This window comes from Camellia sinensis, chromosome 10, assembly GCF_055761805.1.
Source record: "Camellia sinensis isolate YWXY chromosome 10, ASM5576180v1, whole genome shotgun sequence".
Taxonomy (NCBI): Eukaryota; Viridiplantae; Streptophyta; class Magnoliopsida; order Ericales; family Theaceae; genus Camellia; species Camellia sinensis.
In genome coordinates this window covers 133,547,464-133,569,515 of record NC_138970.1, presented here as the reverse complement: position 1 = coordinate 133,569,515, position 22,052 = coordinate 133,547,464, and the positions used below count along the sequence as shown (strand labels likewise).

General features: G+C 43.8%; 1 protein-coding gene across 1 annotated transcript; it reads left to right on the top strand.

Moving 5' to 3' along the window:
* Nucleotides 1–3,781: 3,781 nt before the first annotated feature.
* Nucleotides 3,782–4,255, top strand: LOC145800703 (uncharacterized). The gene has a single exon (XM_082890431.1). It carries the CDS (start codon nt 3,782–3,784, stop codon nt 4,253–4,255), a length of 474 nt encoding a protein of 157 aa, XP_082746557.1.
* Nucleotides 4,256–22,052: the final 17,797 nt, after the last annotated feature.

Genomic DNA, 22,052 nt, shown 5'->3' with positions numbered 1-22,052 from the left:
TTTCGAGTTTTCGGAGTTTCGGCTGCGTGCCTTGCCTCTGGGCCTCTGAACTCTTTGTGCTTTGGCTCGGTTTGCCGACCAAGTCTTGTTTCCCTTCCCCGGAGGGAGGGAGGGGTCTTGTAAACCCCCTTTTGTGGTCATAGACCACTTTTCGCGCTTGGAGACTAGTTTCTAGTTTTCGGAGCCTTCGGCGGCGCGCCTTATCTCGGGATCGCTTAACGTTCTCCGTTTGGTGTGGTTTTTGGACCACACCATGTTGCCTCTGCCTAGAGGAACACTGTGGTCTAGGAGATCACTTTTGTGGTTGTAGACCACTTTTGATGCCCGTAGACTAGTTTTCGAGGCTCCCGGCTGTGCGCTTTGCCTCCCGAACTTTCGTCTTGCATCCTTTTTGGTTTTTTTTTTTGGGTACAAACTTTGTTTTCCTTGTTTGGAAGGTGGTACAAGGGTGGGAGACCGGTTCTTCCCCTTGGAGACCACTTTTCTCCCCGCTAGCTAGTTTTCTGGTGGAAAAACTGGTTTTCTTGGTCTTTGGGCCACCTTTTCTGGTCGGCCACCACACTATTGGCTTTCTTTCAGTGTGCAGACTCCTCGTACCCATGGCCAACCATTTTTCTTCTTGGGAGACCACTTGTGGTGGTTGTCCGATCACTTCAAGTAGCTGGCTGACCACTTCAAGTGGTCGGCTGCTTTTCATCACCTTTATGGAGATATTTTAGAGCCAGCTGTACCAGCTAGAAGGCACAGAAGCCATCCTCCATACACGTGTATGGTGGGATGGCTTTAGGCCAAAAACTTGTCCAACAAGCTTGTTCTTTGTTCTCTATAAGAGAGAAACTCCTCCTCCCTCCTCCAGGTTTAGAAAAATTGTACTGGAGCTATAGATACACACTTGTCTCTATTCTTCCTTGTTTGCTCTTGTTTTGTGCCTAAAAGTGTAGTTTAGCCATACTTTAACACACAAACACACACTCAAACACCATACTCTTGGAGCAGAGGTCCCTTGAAGTTGTTTTTGAAGTTTTTGGACTGGTTTTGGTTCAAAAAGAGTGCTGGAGTTGTAGCTTTGAAGGTGTTCATCAAGGGTGAGCTTCTGACCTTTAAATCCCTTGATTTTGCTTAAGCTTTTCGCCCTATTTTCATGGTGTTTTAGCCTTAACTTCCTACTACAAAAAGTTCTATTTTTCAGTCCTTAACATGTTTGCTTAAGGTCACTTTTGTGTTTGGGGTAGTCTACCCCCTCTTAGGCCTTGTTTGGCCTTGTTCTTGTGCCATCTTTTAAGCTTTTGGGACTACCTTGTTTTGACCTTCTCACCACTGAAACTTAGGGGATTTTTAGTGGTGGAAAGGTGGTTTTGAGGTCTCAAATAGGAGAGGGTCATCCCCTCTCCTTGTGTTTTGAATACTTGCCATATTAGCCTCTTGTTCGAGCATGTTTGTTAAGCTTATGTTGGCCATATCTTAGCATGTATTTGGGCTTATTTCAGCATGGCATACCACTGTTTTTACTTGGTTTTGTCATCTCATGCATGCCTTATACAGTTGTAGTGTATTTCTCATAAATTAGCTTTGTATGCCTCATGTGTGAGCATGTCTTTCTAGCTTGTTTTGGGTCCATCTTAGCATGTTCTTGGTGATGTTTTTCCATGGCATACCTCTGTTAAGGTTTGGTTTGGTTGGCCTTTGCATGCTGCATGCACTTGCAGTGCAATTCCATGAACTAGCCTAATGTGTATCATGCTCTAGACCATCATTCTAGCATGATTTTGGCTTAACTCTGAAAAGCTTTTGTCCATGTTTTAGCATGCTCTAGCTCTGATTTGTGTTGTTTTGGTCATGCATGCCATGCTTTGTGTAGCTATAATGCATTCTAGCTTGTTAACTTTCTGTATCAAGTCCACTAGCATGCATTCCTTGGACTATTTTCAAGATTTGGAATCATTTGAAATGTTATTTTAGTCCATATAGTGTGGTCATGCACTTTCATTTATCACTCTTTCAATGCGTTGGAGGGTTTGCCCTTTATGCCTTAACATGAGTCATTGCGTAAGCCTTCATTCCTAAGCTTGCGAGCTATCATTTCAGTGTGTTTTTGGGGTTATTTTGCCATGGTATAACTCTGATTTTTGTTGGCAAAGCCATCTCATGCTTGGCCTTGGTAGGTGTAGTGTAATCCACCTTATTTGCCTTACATTCATCATGCCTTATGCCCTTCATGCTAGCTTCTTTTGCCTTCCTTCCATACATGTTTTAGACTCATTTTGACGTGTTCTAGGACTGTTTTAGGTTGCCTTGACCATATGCTTCATGTTTGGCATAGCTATAGTACAAATGCCTATGCTAGCTTCAAGCTTTGGGTACCATAGTATGCTTCATTTGCATCATGTACATGATTTGACATCATTTACCATGACATTTCAGAGCATGTAGCATTGCCATGTTCCCCCTTCATCCACTCTTTAAGTGCCTTTGAGTGTTATGCATTGTTGCCTTGTTTGTGGCCTAGCATGTATGCCATCTTGCCTAGGTCCTTGAGCCCTCATCTCAACATGTTTTGGTCTTTGTTTAGACCTAATTAAGCTCCGTCCATGGTTGGTTCATGCATTTGTGCCATGTTTTGCATGCCTCCTACGTGTTGCTCTTTGCTAGCCTTATGTCTTAAGGACTCTAGCATGCCTTGTGCCTATTGTTTGAGTGATTTGGAATCATTCCATACCTTATTTCAGAGCCTTTAGTGTTGTCACACTTCCATGTTTATCACTTCTTGAGCACTCTTGAGAGTTGTGCTCTTAGGCCTAGTTGATGGGCCAATGCATTGTGCATGCTTTGTTTTGCATTTCATGCCTTTGTTTTGGTGTTATGGCCACTGTTTTGGGCATGGCTGAGGTCTATCCACATTCGGTGTAAGTCCATTTAGCATGTTTATTAGTATGTTGCTTGCATGCTTATGTTGCTCATCGCATTGTGTATGCCATGTTCTTCGCATTGTGTATTCCATGTTACATTGCATTGAGTATGCCAAGTTGTTCATCGCATTGTGCATGCCATGTTCTTCGTACTGTGTATGCCATAATCGTATTGCATTGAGTATTCCATGTTATTCATTGCATTAAGTACGCCATGTCGCGTTGCATGTTATTGCGTACTTGTCCCTTGCATTACACGTTTACATGCTTGAGTTGCATTGCATTTGTTTGGATTAAGTGTTAATCCGAACACGAGAAACGAGGGACGTTTCATACTTGAAGTGATGAAATGTGCTTCAACCCTCGGTCGCCGACCCTCTTGATCAATCATGATAGAGGTCAAGGCTTTATGTGTTGTGTGTGCATTCATTTCATATTGAATTGTGCAATATGGCTTCTCGGCCATCATGCATCAAGATGCATGATTTGCGGCCCGAGGGTCGAGAACCACACTCCCTTGAGCTTATGAAATGATAGGGAGGGTGGTTGTGAACACATACCTTGCAAATACATTGCTATGCCCTTTCTTGCTCTCTGTTGCAGCAAAGTGGAGAAGTGCAGCAAAACTGGTCGGCCGACCAGTTTTTCATGAAAACCATGGTCACGACACTGATAGTTGTTTTTCTTTAAGAGATCACCTAGAAGAATTGGTGCAAGACGGTCGTCTTACGCAATATGTCTGAAAGAACAATTCAACAAATACAGTAACTCTACGGCCGGAGTCACCCCCTCTTGGTGTAATCCATATGATATATAGCTTGTCGACACCATCTGAGGTGCACACAATCCAGCTGTCGTCTAGCACACACAGTTCGATGATGCTAGTGAAATGGCCAGACGACACTGGAAGGATTAGTTTCGATGATAGTGATTTAGTTGGAGTCACCCACCCACACACTGATCCCCTCATCATCGAGCTACGTGTAAATAGATTCACCAACCAGCGTGTTCTCATTAACCAGGGCAGCACTTCAGAGATAATGAATTACAGAACTTTTGTCAAACTTCGTTTTACCGATTCAGACCTATCTCCGGTTGATTATTCGTTATTCGGCTTCAATGCTAACCGAGAGTACCCTTTGGGCAAGATCACACTACCTGTACGGGCCGGAACCAAATCAGTAGACGTAGAGTTTTTGGTTGTTGAGCTCCCTTCGTCGTACAATTTGATCGTGGGCAGAACTTGGTTACATACGATGCAAGCCGTGCCAAGCACCTACCACCATCTGCTCCATTTTTCGACTGAATACGGTATTGAACAAATTCGCGGCTCTCAGAAGTCATCGTAGGCATGCTATCTTCTAGCTACAAAGAGACCGAGAGAACTGGAAGTGCATTCAATTGAGGTGCCGGATAGGGAGAGTCTTGAAGCATTGGGAGGATCCCAAGTGAAAAAGCAACCGAAGCCCTACATTAGGTCGAAATTGACGGAAATCCTAACATGTTCTTCATGATCAGCGCTTCCTTGGATAACGTCGAAAGGAAGGAATTAGTAGCCTTCTTACTTGGCAATATTGATGTGTTTGCATGGTCCCCATATGAGATGCTAGGAGTAGATCCATCAGTGGCCCAACACCACTTGAACGTTGATCCGAAATGTAAGCCAATTGTTCAAAAAAGCCGGCGGTCCACTATGGAGCATACTTTAGCCGTCGTTGAAGAGGTGGATAGGTTACTTGACGCCAGGGCGGTTCGCGAAGTAACTTATCCTACATGGTTGTCCAATACTATGGTTCTAAAGAAGAAGAATAGCTCTTGGCACGTCTGTGTGGATTTTACAGACTTAAACAAAGCTTGTCCCAAGGACTGTTTTCCCCTGCCCAGAATAGACCAACTCATAGACGCAATGGCAATCATCAACGCATGAGCTTCTTGGATGTCTATAGAGGCTATCATCAAATTGCCATGCATCCGGAGGATCAAGAAAAAACCGCATTCCTCACCTTAAGAGGAACCTATTGCTACAAGGTCTTGCCTTTTGGGTTGAAGAATGCAGGGGCAACTTGTCAAAGACCAGTGACTTCCATGTTCAAGGAACAGCTCGACCGTACCATGGAAGTATACATTGATGATATGGTGGTCAAATCCAAGGAAAAACACTCCCATCTAGCCGATTTGTCAGAAACATTCGGCATTCTTCGAAAGTATAAGATGAAATTGAACGCTTCTAAGCGTGCATTCAGCATCGACTCCGGCAAATTCCTTGGCTACATCACTAACCACCGCAGAATAGAAGCCAATCCAAGGTAGATCACGGCAATTCTAGAGCTTGGATCCCCTCGGTCAGTCAAAGAGGTTCAGTAGCTAATGGGGATGGCTGTCGCACTCAACAGATTTATCAACTGCTCCACAGATTGCTGTCGACAATTCTTCCACACACTTCGGCAAGGTAGAGCATTTGATTGGACTCCCGAGCGGCAGGCCACTTTGGACGGCCAGAAATCTTACCTCTGATCAATTCCACTCTTGGCAACACCTGCAGCCGATAATCCTCTCATTTTGTATCTGGCAGTATCCGACCGGGAGGTCAGCGTCGTATTGTTAAAGGAAGAACTACGGGAGCAGCGACCAGTTTACTATGTGAGCAAACCTATGGCCGATGTCGAGACGCGTTACCTTCCACTAGAAAAGCTTATCCTTGCTTTCGCCATGGCTACAAGAAAACTGATGCACTACTTTCAGTGGCATACCATTGGGGTGCCAATGAAATATCCCTTCCGGTCGGCGCTCCGCAGTGTGGAGGCGTCTGGGCGCGTATCGAAATGGTCTCTTAACTCGGCCGGTATGATATCCAATTTCTACCCAGAACTTCCATCAAAGGGAAAGTGCTTGCCGACTTTGTTGCCAAGTTCATAAGATCCGTGGCCAACTTTAAGTCTGATCAAGTGCAAACTAAGCCCGAATGGAGAATGTTTGTTGGCGACGTTTGGCAGATGTATCGCGATAGGTCATCCAACCAGCATGGCAGTGGGGCTGGCGTAGTGTAGTCATCCCCGAATGTCCCGGGAAAATCCCGTTTTGTTCATTGGGCTCACTACAGTTCGGACTCAATGTCACGGTTCTGAATCTAATCTCACAAAGTGCAATGCAAGATCGATAAATCACCAAAGAGACCAAATCCAGCAAATCGTTTTGAAAAACTGATTTTCAGAAAGAAGTGCCAAACATAGACTGCTTTGCCAGATACAGAGTCGCCACCTAAATATTTTATTTTGGGGGAATTTAGGAAACTCTGACTCGTGCCTAAGGCCACGTGTCCGTCATCACCAAAGTTGTCTCGCCTCGGGAACTCGGGTACGATTGGGGAAGGTCATGCAATGAGCGCCCTCGCTCGCTCGATCAAAGATCGACCACTACTAAACATGATATCGAGTTTTTGAAAACACATGCATTCTAATTCCGGTTATTAACCTAGAATTACTATGTGATGCGCATAGCATACAAGTATAGACTAGATCGCCTAATTTGGAACAAAGCATCGCATATCCGTTTGTTTGGAAAATGGTTTGAGGTTTGCTACTCGCAAGTAGGCTAAAACACGGATTTCAATGAATTGATCCAATTCAAGTAATCCAACCTTCACCCACAGGCATTCAGGCAGGTATATCACATGATCAGTTAACCTCATGGCAAGCATGCTATCATGGCAGCCACTCACACACATGCAATGATGCTAAAGCATAAACACTCACTGGGTACTCCAAGCCAAAACAGAAACTAGTTAGTAATCAATGCATGATCCTAGTTCATGTTAAGATAGCTAATGCAGCACATGCAAGAATGCAACTAAGATAGGCTCGGCTATTCTAAGATGGCATATGAGATACTACAGGTAACATGTATCCAACTTGGAATTGAAATACGATGCAGTTAGTATGATGCGCCGAGCCCGGTGCATGCAAGACAGATGAATGGATGCAAACATACGAGCATAAGGATGCTAATTGAAACATGCCCTAAAACTAACCATCATAAGTTGGTAAATAAAAGGGAGAAAGACGTGGGGTTGGAAGACATACATCACACACACACACACTTATTACAACATTGCCCTCTCTCGGAGGGTCCGAATAAATAATACAGAATCGAATTAACTAATTATTACACAACACTAACTAATTAACAAAATAACTAAACTAGCATGCAAATTATGTAAAATGGGCCGCCTCAGCTCTGCCTTGAATGATAAAGGATGCATGGATGCTCGAGTTGCCTTGTCGGGAAATCCATCGCGATGTCCCAACCTGCCTTTGTTTGCAATTGATCTCAGAACACTGCACAAGGATCCAGAAGGCTGAAACTCCACCCTAGGGGACTGTGGGAAGGCTACCGACCAGCTATTGGCCTTGGAGACCACCTGCCGACCACCTTTTGTGGGAGAAACCAAAAGAGGTGCTCGGCCTGCCAGAAAAGCTGGTCGGCCGACCAGTTTCTGCCTTTGGTTTCTGGTTTTTTGCAACAAGGAGCAAGATAGAGGCATGGCGAGGTATTTTCAACATATGTGTGCACGACCACTCTCCCCATCATTGTACAAGCTCAAGGGAATGTAGGTCTCGATCCTCGGGCCACCAATCACACATCTCGATGCATGATGGCCGAGGAACCGAATTGCACAACTTAATATAGAATGAATGCACATATGAACACATAAATGCCTAAACTCCATCATGTGTAATCAAGAGTGTCGGCGACCGGGAATCGAGGCACGTTTCATCACTTCGAGTATGAAACATCCCTCGTTTCCCGTGTTTGGGCTAACTCCTATCCCAAACACAATGCAATAAACATGGCATGCACCGATGCAACTCTAGGTATGCAACCTAAATGCTATGCAACTAAGCATGCGAGTATTCAGGAGACATGATGGCATACACAATGCCAATATGAAATGCAACATGGAAAACCTAACAAGGCTAATGGCATGCACAATGCACAATGCTAAAGCACACATACTCAATGCAAGACAACATATGCAACAATATGACAAAATGCGACTAGCATACACAATGCGAATATCAAATAGCATACTCAATGTGACGAACTACATGGCATGCGCAATGCTATGAACTACAATGGCATATTCAATGCAAAACGGACTTAAACCAAAATGAATGGGCCTCAGCCACACCCAAATCAGTGGCCAATGATGACGGAATCAAGGCACCCAAACACATACAAGTATACAAAATGCAATGGCCCAAGCCTAAGGCACAAAAACACAACTTTCCACATGCATTGAAAGGACTAAACATGGAGTACAATGGCATATATTCCAGCTTTGAAATGGCATATAACATGACTCCAAAATGACTCCGAATCATGCAAACAACTCACACAACGCATGTTGAATGGCTCAAGCATTGAAACTAGTGAAGTGCATTACACTATAGGCATGCAAAGCAATGCTCAAATGATGAAACCAACCCCAAACAGACCCTATGCAGGCCCAAAACAGTAGCAACATGGGTTGGGATGATGGCTTGAAAGGCACAAAAGTGAAGCTCATGCAATGACTCGCAAATAGGGCATAAATGCACAACTCTAAAGAGCACTTAAAGCATGAAAAATATGGGAGTGTAGCACCCCTATAGGCTCTGAAATATCATGCTCAATGATGCTAAAACATGCAAACACCTCAAGTTAAGCATGCAAGGGGATTCAAAACTTAAGGCTAAGAAAGGCTATTACACTATAACCATACATGGCAAGCATCATTCGACCAAGGGACCTCAAAACAGAGCTAAGGCAGCCCAAAATATGAACAAAACCTGTTTGGAGCATGGCCAAAATATGCTAGCATAGAGGGCCAAAACAAAATGCATTGTGAGCTAGTGAGCATGAGTTACACTACAAGTATATGAAGCATGTGAAGGACTACCAAACCAAGAAAAAATATAGTCATGACATGCCAAATGATGGCCAAAAACCCACTGAAACAAGACCAATACATGCAAGAATGACATGCTCCTTTGATAAGCCATGAAAGGGATTACTCTACACATGCAAGAAGAAAGCAAAAGGGGACCAAACCAGCCATGGTCAGAGCCTAGGCAGGTCCTAGAAGTCACCAAAAAGTGCCTGAACTAGGCCTCAAAATGGTATAAACATAGGCTCCGTTGGTAGGCCAAAAATGCTAGTAAACGAGACAACAAGAGAGAGGGTCACCCCTCTCTAATTTTAGCCCTCAAAACCACATTCTCACCACTGAAAATCCACTGGATTTCAGTGGCTAAAAGGCCAAGAAAAGATCAACATAAAGGCCTTAAGGCATAGCTCAAAACAAGACTAAATGAAGCATGCAAAAGGGTAGATGACCTTCAACACCAAAATGGTCTTAAACAAACATCAAATGGACCTTAAAACAAGACTTTTTTCAGTTGACAACAAAGCTCAAATAAGCATGCAAGTTTGGCTAAGAGAGTGATCAAGGCAAAACTTTAAAAGAGGGAAAATAGATTACCCTTGAAGCTCAGCAAAACCAGCAACTTCTCCAGCCCAAAACTAACTCTTTAACCTATAAAAAAAACCCTCCAAGAACTTCAGATCAATGGTGGAGGTGTGTGGCTATGAGGTATGGTGCAATAGGCCAAGAACAATGCACTTTTGAACCCCAAAATATAGAGATATAGAGAGGGATATATATCTTGCCTTAGCAAAATTTTTTGGAACCTGGTATAAGGAGAGGGAGGCCCTCTCTTATGGAGGAGCAAAGGTTCAAGCTTCCTCAAGAAGCTAAAGCAAGGATGAAAATCCTCCATACACGTGTATGGAGGATACAGTCTGTGCCTTCCAGCTGGCACAGCTGGCATCCACACAGTAAGAGGAAACAAGGTGTGTGCCAAAAATCGTGCCAAACGGAGAATGTTTAGCGGTCCCGAACCGACGCGCGCGGCCGATGGCTCCAAAAATCAGAAACAGGTCTCTAAACGGGAACAGTGGCTTCCGACCACGAAAAGTAGCCTACGGCCACTGAGAGATGGTCTGCAAGACCTCTCCCTCCCTCCGAGAAGAGAAACAAGACCTGGTCCGTAAATCGAGGCAAAGCATACAGAGTGCCAAGGTCCAGAGGTGAGGCTCTCAGCCAAGAACTCCGAAACCTCGAAACGAGCACAACATGCGCAATCACCGAGCACTTAATCGGTGACGTCTGAGTCTTAAGGTCGGTCAAAAATGAGGTGTCTATAGTTGCCCCTCTTTGACAGAACTCGAAAGTCATAAGTGACGGGAGTGAATGTCAAAGCCCAGAGACGACCCATTTTTGACAAGGCCGAAGACTTAGACAAACAGACGAGATAATCAAAGAGATGTGCTCGCAGGAAGGGGTAAAATGCAAAGGACATGCACAAAGCCGAACATAACTTATGATCATGCAAAGGAAGCTGTAATGAAGCACATATACACAATAAATGCAACAATTTAAGCAAGCGAATAAAAACCAAACTGCATTACATGCAGAAAGGATGTAAGAAGATTATGCAATCTTAGAGAGAATGTGCGATACATACACAAAAGTGAACGAGGTGTGATAGATACACAGAGTGAGTAAGCATGTGCGATAGATACACAAAGCGAGTGTAGTGATAGATACACTAAAGTGAACGTGTGATGGATACACAAAGTGTGTGTGTGATGGATACATAAAGTAAACGTGTGATGGACACACAAAGCGAGCGTGTGATAGATACAGAAAGGGTGAACACAAAGTGTGATAGATGCACTTAGTGAACAATGTGTGATGGATACACAAAAGGTGAACACAAAGTGTGATAGATGCACTAAGTGAACCAGTGTGACGGATACACAAAAGGTGAACACGAAGTGTGATAGATGCAGTAAGTGAACAAGTGTGATGGATACACAAAAGGTGAACACAAAGTGTGATAGATGCACTAAGTGAACAAGTCTGATAGATACACAAAAAGTGAACACAAAGTCTGATAGATGCACTAAGTGAACAAGTGTGATAGATACATTAAAGGTGAACACAAAGTGTGATATATGCACTAAGTGAACCAATGTGATGGATACACAAAAGGTGAACACGAAGTGTGATAGATGCACTAAGTGAACCAGTGTGATGGATACACAAAAGGTGAACACGAAGTGTGATAGATGCACTAAGTGAACAAGTATGATAGATACACCAAAGGTGAACACAAAGTGTGATAGATGCACTAAGTGAACCAGTGTGATGGATACACAAAAGGTGAACACGAAGTGTGATAGATGCACTAAGTGAACAAGTGTGATGGATACACAAAAGGTGAACACGAAGTGTGATAGATGCACTAAATGAACCAGTGTGATGGATACACAAAAGGTGAACACAAAGTGTGATAGATGCACTAAGTGAACAAGTGTGATGGATGCACAAAAGTTGAATACGAAGTGTGATAGATGCACTAAGTGAACAAGTGTGATGGATACACAAAAGTAAATGAAGTGTGATGGATACACTAAGGTGAATGACCATAAACGAAACTTCTTTGAATGAACCGTACATACAATATCGCCTGGTTGCGCCAGTTTCAAATGAACCGTACATACAATATCGTGCATGAATGAGAAAGAAACTTGATAGGTACAATGCAATACAATGCATGATGTTTAAGGAATGTAATAAACAAACCTAGCGGCGCTTTAGAAAGCACCTCATGGGGTGAGTGGCGATGAACTGCTCTACTCTGACAGTGACCCCCCTCTATTGTGTTCCTCGAACACTTACCTTCAACTCGCAGTACAAAGGTCCTGAAATGCTGACAAGGAGCAACATCTGCATGTAGAAACCACAAATGTTGTTTTTCGTCCTGATCATATTCATAACTTTCCCTCATTGCAAACATAGCCAAGATAACTTTTGACGGGGAACGGTACTTAGGGAGAGCACTTCTGATCGCCATTCTGGCTTAAAACAGTGAAACAATCAACACAGTATTCTGTTCACTTTGAACACACAGCTCATATCAGCACACTGCTCATTCTGAACACGTAGCTCATAACACAGTATTCGGTTTATTCGGCACACAGCTCATACAAGACACTGCTCATTCTGAACATATGGGATGCAATGACGGAACTTGCAGAAGTTGAAACAAACTCAAATGCCCGACATTTTCCGTCTTTTCTTTTGCTTTGCAGCCCGAAACTTTCATAGCTTCAGATAGGTCCTGGTTTTACTATTCTGGCATGACCTGGGTTGAACCCTGCAGTTTTATGAAAGAACCAATCTTGTTTTGCACAAATGTTAAGAACAGCACAGCACTCCTGACCACAAAACGATTCATTTTGAAATTGAGAAATGAGTTCTTAACCGGGTACTGAGCCTACGACAGAACACAACGCACTACGACTCAACAAAGAAAAACAAAAGGTAAACAACCTAAACACAAACACAGACACTTGAAACGACTCAAAACAAGAATCGAGACAAACAAAAACAAGAGACACGACACTCAGACGTGTTCCAATGGCGAGAGACCTCTCAGTTCGTGAGGAGCCAGTTTATTCGGGTATTGTTTCCTACCCTTTCTCATTTGTGATTCTCACATCACTCGGCCCTCAGGCTCAGTTTTTTTGAAAAAGCCCTTTCCTCACTTTTCCGCTCAACGCACATCTCTCTATTTTTCAATCTCTCATTTTTTATCCCTCCCCTGGGTGGTTGATGGATAAATAGGAAGTTGTGGGCTCTTGCCCCTGGTATTCTACCAGATTCTCATTCTTGTTCACAACAGTGAGTCTCTCCCACAGAGGGGCTGCGCTACAACTGGGTGTGTAGCAAATCTGCAGCTGACATCGGTTAACGATGCTCTGCTGGGGAGTTTGGACGTGACCAGATCTATCCCGATGAGGGAGTGGAATATCTTGCCCAATTCCAGTTCGTGCTTCGCACTTGGCTTGATACCTCATTGCTTGGAGGATGTGAGAGTTTTCTGCCCTTTTGTGGTCAGCTTCAGTGGTGCCCTTTTTTTGGCGAATACGGTGCTCTTTCCGGCAAGTAGAGTGCCCTTTCTGGCAAGTATGTTGACAATGGGGAAAAGACAAAACACCTGGCTCAACTGTGCCCCTAGTTCATCATTTTGACCATTTTTTGTTTTTGGCTTTTTACTAAAACAATTTTGACCAAAATGAGAGTTAGATTAACATGCTTGTTCAATTTTCTGATTTAGAATCATGCAAGTTAGGCTATGAGTACTGAAAATTTTGCTTTTTTGGGTCCTACAAGTGGTCCAGTTTTGAAAAATGGAATACTTTTCGAAAAAATTAGTCAACCTCAATAAAAATTCTGTTTTTGCAAATGGCCACTGCTCAACGAGCACGGAACCTACTCTTGAGATGCACAACCATAGACCCATAACAATGGAAAACTGCTCCTTGTTTGAATGGCATTGTATGGCAATGGAAAATTGCCCCTTGTTTGAACGGCGTTGTATGGCCATGGAAAATTGCCCATTGTTTGAACGGCACTGTATGGCAATGGAAAATTGCCCCTTTGTTTGAATAGCACCGCAGCACACTATATGGCAACGGAAAGTTGCCCCTTGTTTGGATAGCGCCGCAGCACACTGTAATCAGTCCTCAAAGTGACGATCACAACCGAATTCTCGAATACAACAAAGACAAAGATGACTAGAACCATCACATGGACACAATCGAATTTGAAGTGTTTATGGCTGGACTTCAGAACGAAGTTGCCTACGTATCCGAGACATGGGAATCAAGCCTTACGTAGTTCGGGTGTAAGGTACACTCGGGTATTAACCTCTCATTTTGCGCTATAACTTTTGCCAAGGCCATCCTTTCTGGGTTTTCAACCTTGCGAGCTTTGTTCTTCTTTTCTTTTCAATTCTTTTCATTTCTTTTCTTCTTCTTTTTTTTTTCATTCTTTTTCATTTTCTTGATTTTTCTTGTTTTCTTTTTTTTTCATTATTTGCATTTTTCTCTTTTTTTTTTGTTCTTTTTCTCACTCTAACTTTTGCCTGGGTCGCCCTTCCAGGTTTTCGGCCCAGTGAGCCTCTCAAGGGTAAAAGTTTAGCTTTGTCCACGTTGAATGGTTTGAGATCTCGGAGCCATCTGAATCCAAGAGAATGGTTGCTGTTCGCTGATGATGTAGAAGTCCATCCAATGGAGGGTGAATTTGCCCCTAGTGTTGTAGATAGGAACTTGGTTGTCCTTCAGCAATACTTTCTTCTTTCCCCCTTATGGGATTTGGCATTCTTGCCAGTCTTCCCTGGTTTGCAGAAAAGACTCATCTTTGACTCTTTGATCGCATCTGACATTTTTGCCCCTAGTTCAAGGGCTGCTTTTGATCTAGCTTCGCAAGCTTCTTTTGATCACATCTGATACTCTCACCCCCAATTCATCGGCTGCTTCTGATCCGGCCACATGGGCCTTACATTGTGGTTGACCATTGAACATTCTGAATTAAGGTTCAAGGTTTGGAAGCAAAGGGGTTGAGTCTCGTGGCTGAGAGCGATCCTAAGCTGCACAATCTCAAGAGCGATTCCACACAGGTCTTCGTAGAACCACGCAAAACATTTTTTTTTGAAATGTTTTAAGAAAGCGTCTAATCGCTCGAGTCGAGGACAATACAGAACCAATCTGGATCAAGCCAGGATCCTTCTCAATACTCATATTAACAAACATGACCTCAATCATTAAGGGCTTAGCATGCCTCTCTTTCTCTTAATTGATCAAATTTTTTGCAAATCCCGAGGAATTCCTTCCTCTTTGTTTTCATCACAATGTTCAAAAAGTTTTGAAAAACTCAGGTCAATGTAACGATTTCAAAGCACAAAAAAGACACAGTTTTTAGTCAAATACTGCCATCTCATTCAGAACTTCTAGCACAACTAGCACAAGGCAGAAGCAAACACAAGAGTGTGAAAATCACTGTTGTTCATTCAAATCTGTTGGCATTACTGGCTCTAAGGCAGAAACAGACTCAAAAGAAAATGAAAAGACAAACACAAAACAAGCAAGTGATGTCCAAGGTAACACCCCCGAAATCACTGGACTCCAACAAAACGAGACTGACTCAGTAAGAAAAGACTGACTCTGTATAACACAACAAGACTGACCCAATACCCAAGTCAGAAAGTAAAATTAACAACATTTGTACATTGCTCAAAACAGTGCATTCCAAATGCCACATTCGGAGTAAACTGGGTGCCATCCGCAGGTGGTTCATCCCTCAATCACATAGTCATATTATCCCCCATAAGTTCACTGATCAAGTGCTGATAGACTTTGCAAGACTGGTGCGGCGATGACCCTATTGTCAAATAGATCCTGTACATCATGGCGAAGATGAAAGCAACTGTCAGTGTCATGACCGGTTTGTTGATGGTAGACACAGTACCTAGTCTGGTCATGCTTTGGAGGGATAGGATCGGGTAGAGGCCGTTGTTCCAATGGTTTCAAATGTCCTTTCCGAAGTAAGGCCTCTAGAGCCTTTGACAAAGGCATATAAAGTGGTGTAAAAACCCTCTTGACTCGAGGTGGATATTTGGTTCTTTGTGAGCTACTTTCGGATGAACCGGTGAATGGGGTAGCTATTTTTGATGCGGTGGTGGTGACCATGCCCACTTCAGAAGATCTTACAGTTGCATTACCACTGGTTGTCGCGTTCAAACTGCGGGAAAATGCCCTCCTAGGCTGCTCCTTTTCCTGGTCAATGAGGCCCTGCTTCATAGCGTCCTCGATTTGTACCCCAATCTCATGTAGATTTTCAAAGGTGGGGAGGGGGGGAACGATCTTCTTCTGCATGAGCTTGGGTTGGAGGTCGCGCACAACCATCCGAATCTGATCTTTGTCAACAGGCCTGATGGTCATCATCGAGGCCTTAGCCCTCCACTAGGTTACAAAATCAGAGAAACTCTTCTTCGACTCTTGCCTAGTGGTCTCAAGATCACGGGTTGTAATCTCAATCTGTGTGTTATAGGAGTATTGAGCTATGAAGGCCTCAGCTATCTCCTCCCAATTCCTCTTGACGGAATCTTCCAATTTTACATACCAAATGGCCGCTACACCTGACAGGGTCCGGCCGAACAAAGAAAGCTTCTGTAATCTGGTGAGGCCTATCGGCCTTAGTATGTCCGAAAACAGCCGCAAATGCACCATGGGATCCCCAGATCCGTCAAAATGGTTGATATGTGGCATCTTAAATCGGTCTGACAAAGTTACGGCCGCATTGGTATACCCATCCTTAATGTCTGGAATGGACTTCACACCTTGAGATTTCTTGAATAGCATCTCAAGCTTGCTCACTTTTAATGCCGTGGGGTCCACCTCGAACTCGAAGGGAGAATCCGATAGATTGATAGGCGTGGGTGCCTTTGGATAGTTGAGGTAGGATTGGGGGCGGAGGTGGCCTCGTTGGGATGTCTGTATCCTCCTGGACATTCTGGACATTCGCCGTCTCCTCGGGTATTGGGACTCTTGGTGGGGGAGGAGCTTGGTGTGAAGCAAATGCTCCGGTTTGCAGTTGTAGCTTGGCAATTAACTCTGCCTATTGAGCCATGACCTCAGCCTGTTGTTTGAAAAATTCTGCTTGACGAACAGCGTCCTGCTGCATAGTTTTCATACTTTCCTGGAGTTGACGCATCATTTCCTCCATTCCTGCTATGTTGCCCTGATCTAACCGAACTGCCGGTATATCTGTCCCTACAATAGAAACTAAGACCTCAGCCTGACTGTTCAATAGTGGGGTGGATAAAGGCCACTGATCTGGTAACTGCTGAACTGGTGATTTGTGCTTGACTGCCCCTTTTACCCTGCCTCTGGCAATGGAACACTGATTTCCCTTGAATTGAATCTCTGACTTGACAAAGTTTATCAGCACAAGTCCGATGAACCTCGGGAGTTATTAGAGCCCTCTGAAGCTACGGTTCCAAGACTACCTTGCAAAAGAGAAAATAGGCAGCATCTCAGCCCAATTTCACTAGAATAGATGTGAGTATAGCTGAATGACTGCACTCTTTGCTGAATTCTACCCAAAATTCTGCCTGTAAACTGACACCCTCCGGTAAAACTGTTTCCCCCAAAATACTGATGCCCTCAGGCCTGATACCCAAACTTGCAAACTGATACATGCATTCCTTGTAGAGGCACACTCTAAAAGCACATAACAAGCAAATGAAAGCCAAAACACCCCTATGGTGGGGTAGGGTTTCCCTGTCCTATTTTGTCAAGAGTTAGGGTTTCACTACGCACGCAGCGGTTTGAAACAACCTACAATCGGGTAAGCAGCCTGTCCTAGTTTGGAATGGTCACTATGGATTCCGAATATGCATTGGGTCGAATGGTCAAAAAGGGTGCCCCAGTAAAAATCGGGGTTTTGTTCCCATTGTGACAGAGCCCGTAATCGGTCAGCCTTATGGCACGCTTCTCAAGGCAAGTCTCCGGCAAACCGTTTAGGAATAGCAGATGGCAAACAAGGTGTCCTAGGCACACCAATGCAAATGAAATGCAAAGAAACACATAAATGTAATCAAAACAAGATATCATGAGTTCGAGTCAAGTTCTCTAAGTCCCCAGCAGAGTCGCTAGAAACTGTAGACGTCCCAGAACGTGTTGGGAAAATCTCGTTTTGTTCATTGGGCTCACTACAGTTCAGACTCAATGTCACGATTCTGAATCTAATCTCACAAAGTGCAATGTAAGATCGATAAATCACCAAAGAGTCCAAATCCGGCAAATCGTTTTCAAAAACTGATTTTTAGAAAGAAGTGCCAAGCATGGACTGCTTTGCCAGATACAGAGTCGCCACCTAAATATTTTATTTTGGGGGAATTTAAGAAACCCTGACTCGTGCCTAAGGCCACGTGTTCATCATCACCAAAGTTGCCTCGGCTCGGGAACTTGGGTGCGATTGGGGAAGGTCATGCAATGAGCACCCCGCTCGCCCGATCAAAGATCGGCCACTACTAAACATGATATGGAGTTTTTGAAAACACATGCGTTCTTATTCCGGTTATTAACCTAGTATTACTATGTGATGCGCACAGCATACAAGTATAGACTAGATCGCCTAATTTGGAACAAAGCATCACATATCTGTTTGTTTGGAAAATAGTTTGAGGTTTGCTACTCGCAAGTAGGCTAAAACACGGATTTCAATGAATTGATCCAATTCAAGTAATCCAACCTTCACCCACAGGCATTCAGGCAGGTATATCACATGATCAGTTAGCCTCATGGCAAGCATGCTATCATGGCAGCCACTCACACACATGCAATGATGCTAAAGCATAAACAATCACCGGGTACTCCAAGCCAAAACAGAAACTAGTTAGTAATCAATGCATGATCCTAGTTCATGTTAAGATGGCTAATTCAATACATGCAAGAATGCAACTAAGATAGGCTTGGCTATTCTAAGATGGCATACGAGATGCTACAGGTAACATGTATCGAACTTGGAACTGAAATACGATGTAGTTAGTATGATGCGCCGAGCCCGGTCCATGCAAGACAGATGAATGGATGCAAACATACGAGCATAAGGATGCTAATTGAAACATGCCCTAAAACTAACCATCATAAGCTGGTAAATAAAAGGGAGAAAGACGTGGGGTTGGAAGACATACATCACACACACACACACTTATTACAACATTACCCTCTCTCGGAGGGTCTGAATAAATAATACAGAATCGAATTAACAAATTATTACACAACACTAACTAATTAACAAATTAACTAAACTCGCATGCAAATTATGTAAAATGGGCTGCATCAACTCTGCCATGAATGATAAAGGATGCATGATTGCTCGAGTTGCCTTGTCGGGAAATCCATCGCGATGCCTTAACCCGCCTTTGTTAGCAATTGATCTCAGAACACTACACAAGGCTCCAGAAGGCTGAAACTCCACCCTGAGAATCTATGGGAAAGCTGCCGACCAGCTATTGGCTTGGGAGACCACCTGTCGACCAACTTTTGTGGGAGAAACCAAAAGAGGTGGTCGGCCTGCCAGAAACGTTGGTCGGTCGACCGGTTTCTGCCTCTAGTTTTTGGTTTTCTGCAATAAGGAGCAAGAGAGAGGCATGGTGAGGTATTTTCAACATATGTGTGCACGACCACTCTCCCCATCATTGCATAAGCTCAAGGAAGTGTAGTCCTCGATCCTCGGGCCACCAATCACGCATCTCGATGCATGATGGCTGAGGAGTCAGATTGCACGACTCAATGTGAAATGAATGCACATATACACATAAATGCCTAAACTCCATCATGTGCTAGTCAAGAGTGTCGGCGACCGAGAATCGATGCACGTTTCATCACTTGGAGTATGAAACGTCCCTCGTTTCCCATGTTTGGACTAACTCTTATTCCAAATACAATGCAACAAGTAGAATGGCATGCACAATGCGACCTTAAGCATGCAATCCTAAGGCGATGCAACCAAGTCATGCAAACATGCAAATGATGACGTGCAAACATGCTAAATAGCATATGCAATGCTACGACCTACTAATCACATACTCAATGTACATGATACTATATGTCATGCACAATGCCCATGTGAAGACTATCATACACAATGAAGTGAACAAGGCATGCACAATGCAATGATCAAACATGCAACAACGCGGCATACTCGATGCTATGAACTACAATGGCATACTCGATGAAAAATGAATTTAAACCAAAATGAATGGGCCTCAGCGACACCCAAATCAGTGGCCATACATGATGAAAATGAGGCAGCAAAACACATGCAAACATGCAAGATGCAAGGCCCCAAAGCCTAGGGCACCAGATACAACTGTATGAAAGCATGGAAATGATGAAATATGGCATACAACAAACACATGTTCCACCTCTGAAATGACATACAAAATGGTCCTGAATCATGCAAACAACTCATGTTATGCATGTTGAATGGCTCAAATACCGAAACTAGTGAAGTACATTACACTAGAGGTATGCAAAGCAATGCCCAAATGAACAAACCAACCCCAAATAGTCCCTACGCAGGCCCAAAACAGTGGCAAAATGGACTAAGATGATGGCTTGAAATGCACAAAAATTAAGCTCATGCAATGGCCCACAAATAAGGTATACAAGCACAACTCTCAAACGCATTTAAAGAGTGGAAAACATGGGAACATGGCACAAGTATAGGCTCTGAAATAACATGCTCAATGATGCCAACACATGGAAACACCTCAAGTTAAGCATGCAAGGGGCTCCAAAACTCAAGGCTAGGCAAGGATATTACACTACAAGTATGCATGGCAAGCATCATTCGACCAAGAGGCCTCAAAACAGAGCTAAGGCAGCCCAAAATATGAACAAAATCAGTTTGAAGTATGGCCAAAATATGCTAGAATCAATGGCCAAAACAACATGCAATGTAAGCTAGTGAGCATGGTTTACACTACAAGCATGTGAAGCATTCAAGAGGCCACTAAACCAACCAAAGACAGAGCTATGATATGCCAAATAATGACCAAGAATTGCATGCTCCTTTGATAAGCTATGAAGAGGATTATTCTACACATGCAAGAGGCAAACATGAGGTGACCAAATCAGCCCTAGACAGAGTCTAGGCAGGTCCTAAAAGTCACTAAAAATGGCTTGAACCAAGGCTAGGAAGTATGAAAATATAGGCTCCCTGGAAAGGCCAAATATGCAAACAAACATGGCCAAAAGAGAGAGGGTCACCCCCTCTCTGATTTTGGCCCTCAAAAAAGCATGCCAACCCTGAAAATGCACTAGATTTCAGTGGCTAAAAGGCCAAACAAAGGTCAACACAAAGGCCTTAAGGCATGGCTTAAAACAAGACTAAATGAAGCATGCAAAAGGGTAGATGACCTTCAACACCAAAATGGTCTTAAACAAACATCAAAAGGACCTTAAAACAAGACTTTTTTCAGTTAACAACAAAGCTCAAATAAGCATGCAAGTTTGGCTAAGAGAGTGATCCAGGCAAAGCTTTAAAAGAAGGAAAATAGATTACCCTTGAAGCTTAGCAAAACCAGCAACTTCTCCAGCCCAAAACTAATTCTTTAACCTCTGAAAAAAACCCTCCAAGAACCTCAGATCAATGGTGGAGGTGTGTGGCTATGAGGTGTGGTGCAATAGGCCAAGAACAATGCACTTTTGAACCCCAAAATGTAGAGATATAGAGAGGGATATATATCTTGCCTTAGCAAAATTTTTTGGAACCTGGTATAAGGAGAGAGAGGCCCTCTCTTATAGAGGAGCAAAGGTTCAAGCTTCCTCAAGAAGCTAAAGCAAGGGTGCAAATCCACCATACACGTGTATGGATGATACTATCTGTGCCTTCCAGCTGGCACAGCTAGCATCCACTCAGCCAGACAAAATAGGAGAAAGTTGGCCGACCAGTTAAGGTGGTCGGCCGACCACTTCCCCTGGTCGACTGCCCAGGGCAAGTGGTCTCCCACACAAAAACTGGTCGGTGGCTCCATTTGGTGGTCTACACTTTGAAAACAAGCTTGTGGTGTGGTGGGAGACCAGCAAATGTGGCCCAAAGACCAAGAAAACCAGCTTCCCGACAAGAAAATCAGCTGGCGGGGAAAAAGTGGTCTCCAAGGAGAAAAGGTGGTCTCCCATCCTTGTACCACCTTCCAAACAATGAAAACAAGGTTCATGGAAAAAATGAACCAACACCGATGCAAAACGAGGGTTCGGGGGGCAAAATGCGCGGCCGGGTGCCCCGTAAACAGGCTGTTAAGCACCAAAAGTGGCGTGCGACTACAAAGATGGTCTCCTGGGCTGCAGTGTCCCTCTAAACAGAGGAAACAAGGTGTGTACCAAAAACCGTGCCAAACGGAGGATGTTAAGCGATCCCGAACCAAGGTGTACGGCCGACGGCTCCGAAAATCAGAAACAGGTCTCCAAACGGGAACAGTGGCCTGAGACCACGAAAAGTAGCCAACAGCCACTGAGAGATAGGCTGCAAGACCTCTACCTCCCTCTGGGAACAGAAAGCAAGACCTGGTCTACAAACCGAAGCAAAACACAAAGAGTCCTGAGGTCCGGAGGTGAGGCGCTCAGCCAAGAACTCCGAAACCTCGAAACGAGCACAACATGCACAATCACCAGGAGCTCAATCGA

What these genes read in the sequence shown, in the direction of transcription:
- LOC145800703 (XM_082890431.1), top strand. Translation starts at nt 3,782, where the DNA reads ATGATGCTAGTGAAATGGCCAGACGACACTGGAAGGATTAGTTTCGAT.